Source organism: Oryzias melastigma, linkage group LG9 (genome assembly GCF_002922805.2).
Source record: "Oryzias melastigma strain HK-1 linkage group LG9, ASM292280v2, whole genome shotgun sequence".
Taxonomy (NCBI): Eukaryota; Metazoa; Chordata; class Actinopteri; order Beloniformes; family Adrianichthyidae; genus Oryzias; species Oryzias melastigma.
The window spans coordinates 10,022,837-10,037,936 of record NC_050520.1 but is presented as its reverse complement, the minus strand read 5'-3'; the positions used below and the strand labels follow the sequence as shown (position 1 = coordinate 10,037,936).

The window sequence follows — 15,100 nt, the reverse complement described above, 5'->3', positions numbered from 1 at the left end:
ATTTTCTTGAGAAAATCCTGATGCGGCCCTGCCTCACCTAGACGCCGCCTGTAGTGGCCCCCGGCTGATTTGAGTTTGAGACCCCTGCTTTAATACATTATGTCAAGGCTCTGCAGAGTGTGAGAACTGGAACTTATTTGTTACAGTTTTTATGGAAATGTGTTGCAAAATAAGATCAAATAAAAGCAGGATTGCTTGTTTCTGCTGACACACACAGCGACACACTGTATGCAGCATGGGTCAGCATACCCGCAACCCAAAAATTAAAGAAATTAAAAAAAGATTTAAAAAAAATAGTGATTTAAGACATTGAAATTATATGCATCTTAATTTTTTAAAACAATGCATTTGTTTGAAACTACAAAAGAAAAGTGACACTATGCACCAATGATAAGAATGATAATTGGTATTATTAAAGGAAACTGAAACTTTTTTTTTTTACTTTGGGCATACAGACGGCAGTCTGGATTGAAAATCTTCCGGTTACGGGAATTCCTGCTGAGCTACACATCCCTAACCCATCCACATGGCAGTCAGGAAAACACATTACAAGAAAAACATGGATTTTATGACTTCACTTTTGATTGAAAAAGACTTTGAAGTCTAAACTACCAGCTATCAACTAAATTAATTATTAATGAATGATTTTTTTAATTCTTTTTGAAAAGATAGAGAAGTGAAGAGACCTGTTTATGTCACTGTAGAGGAGCCCTCAGTGTGGGCATTCACCATGTTGCATAACATTAACCCCTGATCCTCCCTTTTCTCAAACTGAGGGAATGGAGAGGTGGGTGGAGGAGGTGGGCAAGAGGGGAGAGAAAGGAACTGACATCACCCCTGTCCTCCTTTCAGCTTCAAACTCCCCTTCTTTTCATTCTCTCGTTTCTCTTTCTTTGCCCTATTCAGCTCTACTCTGCGATTGGCCAGATCATGATGGCAATCAGCCCAGCCCCCTCTGGCAAAGCCAGCCCAGCCCCCTTTCTCTTGGTCTTGCAGCACACATAAACCGAAGCCCCACCCCAACACACATCTGTTGTGTTTGAAAACGGAAACAACCCGCACCTTCAAGGAAAACATGCACCGCCGGCGGGAAGCAATCGTTCCTCCTCCAGTGCATGACACACTTGTGAAACCATTTTCAGCATTCACAAAAATGTGACGGCATTACATGTTGTGCACAAACTCATCCCTCTGATCAATAACTGATTTGAAGTTGCTCCGACTTTCTCCATCCTCTCAAAAACCCTGATTTGTGGATGCATGACTGTACTCTATGGACAAACAGCTGTGTTAAAATAGCTTTGTGTGTGCCTAGGTGTTCACAGAATGGATTAGCTGGATTAGGCTCAATTTAAGAAAGGAACCCCCACTGGGAGGAGGAAGCCCCCACTAAATACCACCTCTCTGCCACAAATGAAACCGCCAATACACTGAACCCCCAGCGTCACCAGAGCAACGCAAAAACAGTCACCCCTAAAAAGCAAAAACTCTGCACGTACCATGGATATCCATGTTGATACCTGTGACTTGAAGTGTTTTTGCACTACAATCTTTTTTAATACACACTAAAAGTGGTTGGACTCAGTGGCAAATTGTGGATATTTGTCAAGAAACAAGACAAATTAGCCTAACTTTTTAGACAAATGCATGTCATGCTTTTTTCAATCTATCCTGCTCCGATGCCTCCCATTGGTGAAACACACTTGATACAGGTACTTAAGAGTTTATTAGGTACATAAGGAGAAAAAAACACCTCTTTCTTCAGAGTATCAGTAATTAACACCAAACAAACAAAAACAAGTCAAAGTTGTGGGCAAAGCAAACATTCTATTGTGGACTTCAGTCTGTGTGTGGTCACGTTTTTTGCTTCAATTTATATGGGTATCACAACATATACGTGTGCTACATTTTTGTTTTTCTATTATTTACAATAATGACTAGTTAACATCTAGACCAGGGGTGTCCAGAGTCAGTCCTCAAGGGCCGGTGTCCTTCATGTTTTCCAACCAACCTGCCATTGAAGCTCCTTATTGGCCAAACACACCTGATCCAGGTATTCAACAGAAGATAAGACAGGGCTTCTGGAAAATCAGCAGGAGGCCGGCCCTCGAGGACTGACTTTGGACATCCCTGATCTAGACTGTCCTTTCTAAGGGTTGGGTGTTGTATCTCATGAAAGCTGTAGTGCAGCACGAGGCTCCACAGGAGACTGTTCTTGAGCCCTTCTTCTTCGTCCTGTATATTGCAGGAGAGAACATGTGAACCCTTAGGAATTACTTGGTTTAATGAAAAAAATTGACCCACGATTGTGTTCAATAAAAACACAAAAATATATTTTAGTGTGAGTTAGAACTAGAAGGCACTGTTTTTCTCCATCATTGTGATTTACATTGAGATTTAGAAAAATGCATTGTGTGTCAACTTCATACTGAAATAGAGGTACTCCCAAAGGGTTCACACACTTTCTCTTGCAACTATAATTGATGTTAAGTACAACTCCAAGTCCTGTCTATCTCAGAACTATAAAGACAAAACAGGTGTGGTGGCATGTCTGTGGTAGAGGCAAGAGGACTTGTATTTGTAAAACCCTACGTGGACTGATGTGTAGTCACCGAGGTTGTGTCCAAATTCTTTCAATACTCACTACTTAGTGGACCATATAGGGCGCTAGGCCATTTTGTAGAGCTGTCTGAATCTAAAATTCAGGACCCTAGAAATTTTCCAGAAGTCTCAGCGAAAAACCAGTGTCGATATCTACCAATATAGACCACAATGCATTGCGTTTGACCGACTTGTCATTTAAAAAAACAGTGTATACCATTTATTTTTATAACCCATGCAAGTTTTCACCTTGAGAATACAGTGGATTCATAAATAGTCTTCATAAAATATTAATATTTCTAAAGTTCTAACTTTGGGAAATTGATGGCATCATATTTGCAGTTTAAAATAAAAACTAGTGAGCATGTGTGAACTGCTTTTAAAATCCAGGGCAAGATAATCCCACACTGATACTGTTTTTGAGTGGTTAAGAAGTAGGGAGGGAATTCAGTTTTAGCCCAAGACCAAAGAGATGTGGGTGGAAGTAAAAAACAACAGACTTTGTCAATGAAGCAGCAAAAATTGCACTCCTACTAGTGCCTTAAAGTTAATCTGGGTAAGAAGCTAGAATGGTCTCTTTAGCACGGACACTTGACAAAAACAGGCAGAGCAGTCTGTTCGGCTCCCTTAAATGCAGGCACATGTTTCACCAGATTGTGGTGAAATGCATCTACAGAGTTTACTAGAGTAGAAGCTTAAGAAATTTACTTGAAAAATGTATTTTGTTTTTGGGAGGAAGCTTCACATTAGGGTATGAACAATACTAACTACTGCTGCTGACATACAAAAACATCACACTTATAATATTGGTATGTGCCATTAATGGTCATTGTGGTTCCTTTTGGAGTTACATCATGTTCAAAACTGTCTTAAAAACATTTTGTTACTTTGTGTGATGAGATGGATTGATAAGTCAACATCCTCAGAAAATTTCCACACGACCTTACGTCTGCTCCGAAGTCCTACAATGCCCTGCTGTGCCTTCCTCAGCTGCCACTGCCAATCACCTGCTAGACCTTTGATCAGCAAGAAAATCCCACCTGTTGCCTTTGACCACCAGTGCTGTCTCCTTTGTACCACCTGCTGTCAATGACTCCACCTAGTCTTACTTAATTCTTTGAACGTTCTTCATTGCATACATGTCTTTTATCAAAAGCTTGAAATGTTTTCTACATAGCCATAAAGCTAGAGTGTGAGTCAAAGATTGCTGATGTGGTAGATATTTAAGATATTTAAGTGGGAACTCAGATGGATCTAAACTGCCTTTGCGCATTAAAGAGCAAAGATTGTATACACATCCTGGAGTATGAAGGAAGTTGGACACCTAAATATTCCATTAATTTTTACTTTTGAAAAGACTCAAACTGAATAAGCAAAGAATATTCCTCGCAAATGTGGATACTGGTGCTGTCCCACAAAAAATAACCCTTGCCAATGACGACTTTTGATTCAATTTGGGGCTTTTTTCTATCTACTTTTGCAAAAGTGGAAAGCGCGTGTGAGTGAAAAAACCGCTGCAGTAGCACTGTGGCAGGAGCATACAGAGCGTTTGCTAATGTGGACTCTGCAGTGCAGGTGTGCACACAGCCACAAATATGTGATGAAAGGCCTTACTGAGAGCCGAGACCCTATCTGACCCATGATGAGTCCCCCCTCACTCTCAGGCTCTCTCCCCCTCATGCTCTCCCTTTTTCTTTCCTGACAGCTTTCTAGGGGGGCTGCCACACAGAGGGAGGGAACAGAAAAAAAATATTTTAAATAGTAGAGAAAAAGAAAAAAAAAAGAACGACAGAAAAGTAAGATACAGAAATATAAAAAAGTTGTGTTAAGTGGTATACTTGAAGTATACCAGAAGAATCCATTTGGCCCCAAAGTAGACCTACAGGTCTTTGGACATCTGTGATTGCTCTGGTGACAACTGGCCCTCTTTTTAGAGGTGAACAGGGTAGATGTTCATTGACAGATATTAAGGTCAATAAGAGTAAACACTGCCCCCTGCTGTCTCGGAGTACATGTTAGCTGTGTTTAGGCACTGGCGGTACAAAGAGTGGAGCCAGGAATGGTGAGTAATCAACTCTCTGTGGCGCCGTCGACACCACATGTCCCAACTGGTGTGCTGTGAGTCCTCTTCCGAGTCCTCCCCAGCTGCCCACCGCTGCACCCCTGAATCCCCACCCATACCGCCAACCTTCACCACCCTTCACAACCACGGCATTAACATATGTATGGCTCCCCTCGCCCCTGATTATGCTAATCACCTGTCCTGCCCCTGCAGCCCCTAAAATGGGTGTATTTAGCAGTCGGCTGGCTCCCAATGCAGCTTCCTTAGAGCCCGAGGTGTACATTCACACAGGCATCAATGGGCAGATTCTTCCACGTTGCTGCCTTCATTCATATTCCTCTCGCCCCACCACCCCACCCCACACCACCATCCTCCCACCTCTATAACGAAAAAAAATCCTATTCAGTGGCAATGGATTCACAGAGCAGAGGAAAGAGTAGTTGGGGAAGAAAACACTGACAGAAAAAGTTTGTAGCATGATCGTGCATGTGCTGATTTATGCATGCAGCCCAGGTAACACTGAGAAAAAGTTACTTCTGACAATATAATTCAGATGAAAACACAAAAAAACACCTCAAAATGGGAAACTAATTCCAAAGCTACGCTAAAAAAAGTACATTTTTTCTAATCGTCTTTTACATCATCTGAAACCAGGTGAGGTCTATCCTGCGTTGTTGGATTTACAGCCTTCTGATTGGCTCAGTGCCCAGTCATAACAGACCGTGACATGAGCCTGAGCAGCCAATCTCAGCCAGCCATCTTCTTGTCATTTCCTGTAAAGATGGCCAATGATTCCAGGTATCCCAAAATCACACATTCCTGAGTGTGGATCAGAAAGCACAAAACCAAAGAGCGTAAAAGCAGAGAAATCCTTTGTTGCAACCAAGAAATGCGTCCAAGCAGTGCATGTAAAAAAATGTTACTTTTACTGCTGGGAGCAGCATGTCTGCAACAAGCGTCACCTACGACACCTACGTACAAATACAAGATTGTATAAAAGTTTGGTTTACAATTCAAAAACTGTTTTATAAGGGTTTTCACCTGAAAGGCTCAGCTTTTAAATACCACACAGACCACATGGCAGAGTTGGTGTGGTGGTTGGGTTTGCTGTTTTTGGTGAGTAAATTGTAGGTGTGTCTGACTAATGGTTCATACATAACACTAATATACTTGACACCTATTTAGTTCCTCCCTATGTTTCATTAAGCTAAATGGTTATAATGGTGAAGCGTAGATATATTTAGTTTATTATGAAATGTCCATTCATGATCCTGTATTTCGGTAAAGGGGTCATACCATGAAAAAACAACTTTCTGAGCTTTTTAAGTGTAATATACTGTTCATTCCTCACTATAAAGAACCCCATAGTGGCATTTTGATCTGTTCAGCAGCCCCTCCCATACCCTTGAAAACGAGTAGGTCCTCACAATCTGACGTAACATCACGAGACAGCCCCTTTCAGGAAGAGTCTGCTCTGACAGCCCCGTTCTCAGTCTACACCCAATTTCTCCACAGAGCTAGCGGTGATTACCACAAAACGTTCCTTTTTAGGTGGAGGATACCGTATATCTTCCAGGTGTGTCCCGTCTTCAACAAACTTCAGCTTAAACAGGTGTTTATTGCTTTCGCCTGGGACACGACTGTGCCCCTCCTGGGTACAGTCATACAGGTGCTGAGCGGATATATGGTATGTCATTTTAATTCCAAGTAGGAAAAAACTCACAATAAATAACTAATATATCATAAATAGTTTGTTTTTGTGCTCAAACGTAATATATGATCATATATATGGATATAGTTTACTCTGAAAGGGTTAAGAAAATCATGGTATAGCCCCTTTAAATTAATTTCTCCCAAAAGTAAAACTTATACTCTAGAGCAGCTTATGTATGATTTCTTCTTTATTGTGTATTTTTGGTATCTGCAACTTGGACTTTAGAGCAACTTGTATTTCTTAAAAATTCTTTCTTAAAAATAAAGTATATAAAGAGAGTCTTCTTCTTGCTCGTTTGACTTTATCTGCAAAATTACACAACTACATCCCACCAAACTTCAGCTTTTGGGTCTAAACAGTTAGAATAAAAGCAGTATCCCTTTTAAAAAATTATGACATTAAAGTGATACATTATTTCTAGTTACAGGTGCAATAACATCAGGTAGAAAGCTACAGAATTAGCTGCATTAATAAAAAACAACATTTAAAAAAAAATGTAACGCCAAAGCTGTTTGGTGTACGGCTGATTCCTCTAGTAGCCTGCTTTCTTGTTAAAGTTGCTGTGAAACATCTTCCGTACCCTTATTCCAACAAAAAAGTAAACTCAGGTTTGTCTAGGAACAAGCTTTCCTGTTCTTTGCAGGTGAACTCCGGAATGATTTCCCTATAGAAAGTTCTCAAACTCATTTTATCTTGAGGCCACGGAAGGCAGAGTCTGGCTGAGACTGGACTGAATGGGGTTCCCATTTGTGCCAAAAATATGGCACAAATGCTGGGGACGCTAGCAACTGTTGCTTAGGACTTTTCTGATGACCAGATCCAACGACAATAACAAATGCAAAGTTTTAAGCATAAACCAAGCTGAAACATCACAAAGCAAATACAAAGCTATGATCAAAGAAGCGTGGACATGCAGAAGATATTGCTTAGTAGACATTGAACTTTCATTTTAATGCGGGGGTCGCAAAATATTAACTTGGGTGCCGCAAATGGCCTGTGGGCCGCCAGTTTGAGACCCCTGCCCTACAGTGTGAATGGACTGTCAAGCGATTTAAAGAGAAAGAGTAAATCAAAAAGAGTAAATTACATTTTAATTGGAAAAATAAACCATTGGGTCAACATAGAGCAGTAAAAAGGGCAGACACTAAGAAATGTATGATGATCTTTGGACTGGTTCATTTTTCCTTATGCTTCGTTTTTCTGATCAATGGTCTTAATGGGTACACCTTCCCTAAAGGTGAACCTGTAACCTCAACTGCTTGTGTAAAAACAGGCCAAACCAAGGAAAAGTATGAAATTCTGCATAATTCTCCACAAAAAACAAAGTAAATCCATTAAATTATCTCAATATTTAGGCACTAGAGGTAATTTGGCAGGAGAAAAATCAAAACAATGTCCGATAAACTTGCTATTCTGCAATCTACAATCTATCTACTACCCCTTGCCAAATGATGACAATACCCCCTAAAGCTTCAAACTTTAAAATCATCTGTGATACAGAAAGTTATCTTCCTGTGCTTTATGCCTTGCATATGCACATGTGGTACTGGCTGTTACTGCCAGATTCTATGACGATGTGCCGTAGGAATTGCAATGAACTATACAGCTACGTATGTAAGCAGTAAACCAGAGGGGATGTATACATATATATTTTTTTTTAAACTAAAGATTGGAGAAGTTTACCATATAAAATTCTCTGAACTGCAGCCTGAGAAGCATCAATCCACACCCCGATTTCTCCTAGTGTAAGGTAGGTGCAGCAGCCAAAACACAAGCACACTATCGCTACTATACTCCGGCTTCTTCACTGGCTCTGTCTCCACTCCAACACACACACAGTCTCCCTTTGCTGTTTTGTGCTTTCTCCACCCTTCTGGCAGCCAGTGCGGTGAAGGAGGGAGGAGAGGAAAGGGGAAGGAGGGCAGGGAAGGAGGGAGGCCAGACCACCCTGCTCTCATGGCAGGGCTGAGTGTTTACATTGCCGTGGCTCGCTCTGTAATACATCTGGCATTCTGAGGCAACTCTCTCCAGCGAGAGGCGGGGGGAAAGAGGTGGCGAGGAGGCGGGAGGAGGTTCAGGGAGAGGGGGGGGGGACGCTCAGTTAAAAAGAGAGAGAGAGAAACCTTTTTGAAAGAAGAGGAAAAAAGAGGGATAGAAGAGAGGAAGAGGGAGGTAGAGGGGGGGAGGATAAACCTCTCCACAGTCTCCTGTGGTCGGTCATTCGGAGGGCTCTGGTTTTTGAATAAGAGCGCCCGAAAGAATGCAAAATGTAAACAGAGACCTCGGAGGCATCTCAGGAAGTTGTTTTTGAATGGGAGTGCACTCAGCACACACACACACACACAACACAGGTAGCTTAAAAACTTTAAAATGAAGAATTAATCATACTTCTTCTTTTAGGATAAATCTAATAGGGACACAGTTGGGAACAGAAACCAGACGTTTGTTGTTTATAGATGAGTCAATTATTTGCAAAGCTTTAAAAATGAACTGAATTCATTTTTTAGAAACTGATTTAAACACACACTTGCAAACCCAGTCCGATTATCTTTTGAACAATTTCAAAAGCATTCCCAGTGGTCTTTTAATTATGATTATCCTGTTTTCAGCCAAAATAATGTTGTTTTTTAGGACATAGTTTCTGCAGAGCGAAGGTATTCATCAGAAATTCGCATTTGAGTTGTGGGCGGGACTGTTGTCGCAGAGTAAGCCTGCCCCCACTTCCCATTTGTTTACACTCTCTCCCGCTTACTTACAGCCACTCAAATTCCAAAGCCAACATTACCGGTAAAACAAAAATGGTGAACAAAATTGGACCTATACAGTTTTGAGCCAGATTCCAGTTCAGACAAGGAAAATTAAGATGTACATGAATCTATTTGTTTTGTGGCCCACCAACTGTAGAACAGATTTTTTTTCCTCTACTCCTAATTTACAATTACTTAAATAAAGAAATACTCGAAATGCATTATTAAGCTCAATTGTCTTTAAATATATGTCCTCCATTATGAGAAAAATGCTAAAAGAGCAAACAAAAATGCAATTTTAATGGAGTGAGTCTTTAAGTGGGTCAAATCTGTGTCCCTTTAATTTTAAGCTTCAGCAACCTAAAAGGTGATGCAAAATATTGAAAACAATAATTACACAAACAACTTAAAGCTAATTCTTGTTCCCAGTCATCTTTAATAACCTTCCACATACGATTTTCTGCTTTCACAAGTCAGAAAAACACCAGCTTTCTCTGCTAAACTTTAAATCCTAACAGATGAGGAAAAAGTAAACAAGCAAAACAATGAAGAAAAAAAACATCTAAATTATTTTATAAAGGCGCCGTGTGCACACAAGCATCAACTGTAACTATATGAAGTGTTGTAGGAGAGATTTAAGGATAAAATATCAGATTTGACCTGTTCTAGAGTTTTACTTGGTTGGATAAAAGTGTTTAAATTATTACATTCTACCACCTTTTATATTAGGCATTTGACAGAAAAGCGTCAGGAACTATATAAAATTTGGTTAGAAATTAAGTCAAATTTAATTTTAAAAAATCTGATTTACTGCCCTCTGCTGGAGAATCATTTGTAAAGTTTACAGACAAATATAATGAAAACAGCTCAGTCCAAAGACAAAGTTCTCTATGCTTTCAGCATCTGGATCCCGAGGTGGCCTCACAGTGGTAATACAAATGCACATTTACAAACATACACAGGACACAAACGGCGACCGGTGACAGCTGCGCCTTCTGCTGCATTTCTTCCATTTACCACCCCCCCACGAGGCGCGCACACACTCACACACAAATACCCCTCCCCTCTGCTGCAAGTCTTCACTCTACACCCAGGCCACAGGGTGAGTATCAGGTGAGGTTTTAAATAGTGGGGCCTCTGTAGGATGACCTCAGGGTCCCAGGGGTCCCCGCCTGTGGCCCTTGGACTCTGCACCCCAAGAAAATCCTGCAGGACCCATGGCCTCAGTCTATATCCCAGGGACTTTGGTCCAGATACAACCCATCATATATCAGTGGAGACCATGAACTCATTTGAGCTCGATCTGTTCACTCTTTAGAGTAAATGTTTATGACTGCGTAGTAAAGAAACTTTTTATCCAAACCAGAATTTAGCCGAGATGAATCCAGCTCATCTGCTCTCCTAAGTTTAAAATCTTAAACTTCGTCCTCCCTGTACCTTCTCTTCCCATGAGTTCAGACATACAATCTTCAGCAAATGAGCGAGGGGTTGTCCTACAGGAAGGCCAGTGTTTATGTGATACTGTTTTAATTAGAGGCAGCCAGCGCTCTTATTTTCTTTACAATTTGGCTCATGTTTGCCTTAACCCAGGATGCCAGGGGATTGCTCCATTTATGATCTGAAGCCAGGAGGGACTGTGAAGGCCTCTCATACCTTGCAAACTCGCCTCTGGCTTCTTGAATGTGCCGTAGATGTAATTGTCTGTATTTCCAAACCGAGGATGTTTAAGCGAAGCGTGCAAAAAGACCTGAAGCCGTGTTTGTGTGTGGTGAGATCAAGATCAACCACAAGCACTACTACGTCTTCCTGGTTGAGCTAATCATTTCCTGTGGACATCAAGTAGATATAAACACAAGAGTATTTCTGCAGACTGAACATGCCATATACATCAACACATTTCCAGCTGAGAAAGCTCTAGACTTCCCTCTATGCCTTGGGGGGGTACAAGGTCTCACTTCCAATTGGTCTCTGTCACTTCGTCTTATAAACAGAACTTCCTGTGTCTGAGTATTTATAAACAGTGCTAAGCAAGTGAGATGAGACAATTCCTGCCAAAGCTGTTGCACGGAACGGCATGTCAAATAAACACATTAGGCAGCTCGGGTATGCAAGTAATGGCGCTCTGCCGTAAGCCTCAATCAATGCGGCCCAACCGGAGAGCAGGTGACGAGTTCACAGCAGAAGGTCCACTCAAGGGGACTGACAGATGCAGCGTGAAGTGAAGGCGAGTCCACGGGCCGCACAGCTTCCAGGCGAGGTCGTGCGCAGGTCGCCGCAGAGCGCCGATCCACATGAAACATAAACAGCCGTTCTGTCCTCTCCACTTTCGCTCCTCTTTTTCCTCTTGGACGGTGGGCCAGAGAGCCGGCACAGCCCGGCGCACTGTTCCATGGCCCAGGCAGAACTAATCTATCCCTCAGCTGTGCAGTCTAATCTAAACAAACAGATCACTCCCTGCCAGCATCTGGAACCCCTCATGTACCGGGACCTAAGAAACCATCACTGCACGGCCTCCTTAACAGCGTCTGTGAGTGTGTGAGCGGCTTTGTGTTTATCACTTTGAGCCAGAATGAAAGCATTTTGCAGATGTCTCCCATAGGTCACTACACAACAAGTGTCAGTCAGCCTTCAGTCAATGCAACGCAACAATGTGACATCAGACACTAAATGAGGCAGACAAGAAACAAAAACCTACAAAGTATTTGAGCAGAGCTACTCATCAAATGACAAGAATCTGTGAAAAAAATCCAAGAAAACCAGATCAAAAGTAAACAGACACATGACCCATGTGACCTTTGGGTAAAAAGACACAAACTTTAGATAAATATAAACAAGCAATCACTTAAATTCTACTATAGAATACCACAAAACCTAAAGTCTATGAAATCTATGAAAATATAACACAATTAGCTTTAATTTGGGATCTGATTAGACAAATATGGCTTATTTTTTCCACTGAGTAGCAGTTGGTAAACTATTTAAAATATTGCACACTGCCACCTTCAGTTGGGAGGCCAGAATGACGTTGCATGATTCAGAAGAACCCTTCCTAATAGAAGCATAGACTATGTTTGAATTCCCACCCAATCCCTAACTATTAAAAACTATCTACTGCGGGATTATCTGGTGTCCTGGATTTTAAAAGCAATTTGGACACCATGCTCACTATTTTTTTTCTTTTTTTTAAACAACGGATATGACATCACCGATTTCAAGTGAAAATCTAATCAATACGACCATTTCACAACGTCTATTTGTGACTCCACTGTGTTCTGATGAGGAAAATGTGTCGCAAAGACTTCTGGGAAATTTCTAGGGCACTTGATTTTGGAATTATAGATTCAGACAGAACTCGAAAATGGCGAACACACTATGTCGTGCTCTATATAAGTGAGTTGGAATTCAGTAATACCCATAGTGTATTTTAGCTCCCTAAACCACACTAAATCACCCACAGACAATGACATATTGTTATTGTGCGCTTTTATGAAATTTTGAAAATAGGTACAAACAGTTAAGAAAAGAAAAGGTTTATTAAAAGCTTTGCAGAACTTAAATGTTTTTTCACCTTACAAATACCAGTAAATGTCCAATTTTTAAACTAAAGAGCCAAAAAAGTTATTGATTTAGTAAGTCTTTTAGTATAATCAGTTGATTTATAGTAGACCTCCGTAATAAATAGCTAATTTAATCATTTTCACGATATCATCCATAAATGGTTACCTTAAAGGTTTACACATGCTCAGATATTTTTGTGGCAGCTTGAAGTATTTAGTAAATCAAATTGAGGCCTTTACGCATTTGACCAATCCAATGGACCCCTTCACGTCGTTGACCAATTGAATGGAGCCCTTTTAGGTTACAAGCCCGACTCCTAATTTTTTGGAGAATAATTTAAGTTATGTTGGCTTTTACTGAAATAAAAGTATTGGAGTGAAATGGACAATTGTTCGTGTATCGCAAGTCATATCATCATTGCAGTATTGATCGCTAAGTTTTCCTCGTGTCGTACAGCCCGAGTTTGCACCGTTAACGTTTAGTTAGGTTGTAGCTAAAATTCATCCTGGTTTTTGATGAGAACAGGGTGTAAAAAGTAGAATCCAGTGTTCAATCTGAACTTTGGCGCTTGAGGTAATCTCTTTTGTCAAAACGGCTACAAGTGAAGAAGCTATCTGTCATAGCCGTGGAGTATAGGGAGCCTAGGGAAGAGGTAGGCAGCTAGAAACTTCCAGGAACCCTGCTATCCTCAGCAGTTACTCTATAAATAAAACAATAAGATGTTAAAAAATGTAAGCAAACAGAAATTGCATTCATATTTTCCTCTTTTCCGTTTAATTTCTCTAAATCTGCTCCTCCATTCATGACTCCTATAGCTGACTTCAGCCATAAGCAGAGGAATGCAGATCAAAGGAAAGCAGAAAAGCACAGCCCCTTTTCCCTCACCCCCTCTCCACCAAAGCACAACCCGTGCACACAGCTTTTTTCCACCGTTTAATAGTTTTTTTTCCTTCATTAACAGCAAATTTTTAAAAAAGGATAAATAATAAGTGGGACATCCAGTCGACAAACAGCAGCTTCTGTCCCGATTCTGTTTTTTTTCTCTGCAACCGGAGACAAGTCTTTTTGGAAAGTTGAGAGCTGTCCAAAACAGGACCACACACAGCCTCTGAGCCTTGAACTGCTGGGGGCCGACACACGCACACACACACACTCTTACAAAATGGCGGCTTTGACCAAACTTTTTCCTTTAACTCAAAGGATGCTTATGGGCTTAATTACAACCTTCTCCGTGAGGCAGTTACAATTGCTTCTTACACAGTTAGAGAAGCAAAAAAAAAAAAGATTTTCAAAGTCTTCTTGTGGGATATGAGAACAAACAAACCCCTTTATTTATTGGTGGTTTCTAACAAACTTTTCCATCTTTATGCAAGAACTAAACAGCAAACTTATAATGAAGAAGATAGATTTTTGCCTTACCTTCCACCCAAAGTTTCTCCACATCCGTTTCCAAATTTGCTGCTTTTAAGCCCACAGCAAAGGCTCCAAAAATCATGAGCCCCACAACCAAAAACTTTCCGCAGTTCTTTTGTATGTAACAGCCCAGCCTGAATAAAAGTCTCTGGAACTTCGCTCTGAGCCACAGAGGTGCCTTCCTCCCAGTCGCCTTCCCCTGTAAGACAAGAATCCTGATGTTACTGTCATTCAAACCCCAGAAGACACCACACTTACCTGAACAGGTGAGGAAAACAAACACATCTGTACATTTTACTTCAATCAAAGAGGTGAAACGAGACAAGGAGGTCTTGGTGGAACACAGACGGGCTGTGCTAACCTGAAGATCTGCTGTGGTGGAAACCACTGAGGGCTCCCCGGAGTGAGCGCTGCAGATCAGTAACATATAAACCACAACTTCATACTGTAGGAGTAACAGATTGCCCACACACAGTCTGGACACCCTTCAAAAAAAGCATCAACCAACACTGGTTCCATCTGTACCTCAAAGATGGATGTAAGGGGGTTAAATAATACTAATAAAAGTCAGTAGAGCTTCTATTTGTTGTGAAGATGATTGGTTACAGTAACCACCAGCATGGGTAAATGTGCACACATCTCCATCTGTGTTTGGGAGTCGAGGGATTGTGACTCGTCCCCTGAGGTGGCTCTTACTCAGCTCATCAACTGCAGATATCAAGTATCTTGAATGTGGTCAAACCCACAAATGCCACACACACGCGCGCGCACACACGCGCCTGAGCGCGTCCAGCTGCTCGTGTGTTCCGGCCAGCGTGGGGAGCAGAAAGGGAGGGGGGTGTCTACGATATTTGTGAACGGAAGAGGGCAGCCACATGGATTTTTTACCCATCTCCTGACTGTCAAACACCCTCACGTGTGTGAAGGGGGGTGTTACGAAACAGTGCGGGGATGTGGTGAGCTGCGGGCGGGCGGGAGCTGCGTGCGCGCACAGGCTGGAGAAAG

General features: G+C 41.4%; 1 protein-coding gene across 3 annotated transcripts in view; it reads right to left on the bottom strand.

Moving 5' to 3' along the window:
- Positions 1-15,100, bottom strand: part of ptch1 (patched 1) — a 58,853-nt gene that overhangs the window by 42,729 nt on the left and 1,024 nt on the right. For all 3 annotated transcript variants that reach the window (XR_002919622.2, XM_036213480.1, XM_024275687.2), the window contains exon 2: positions 14,102-14,294. Coding sequence is in view for 2 of the 3 variants with exons in the window: in XM_036213480.1 (XP_036069373.1) it covers positions 14,102-14,294 (193 nt within the window). In the remaining variant the exon portion in view is untranslated. The remainder of the gene's footprint in view (positions 1-14,101; positions 14,295-15,100) is intronic.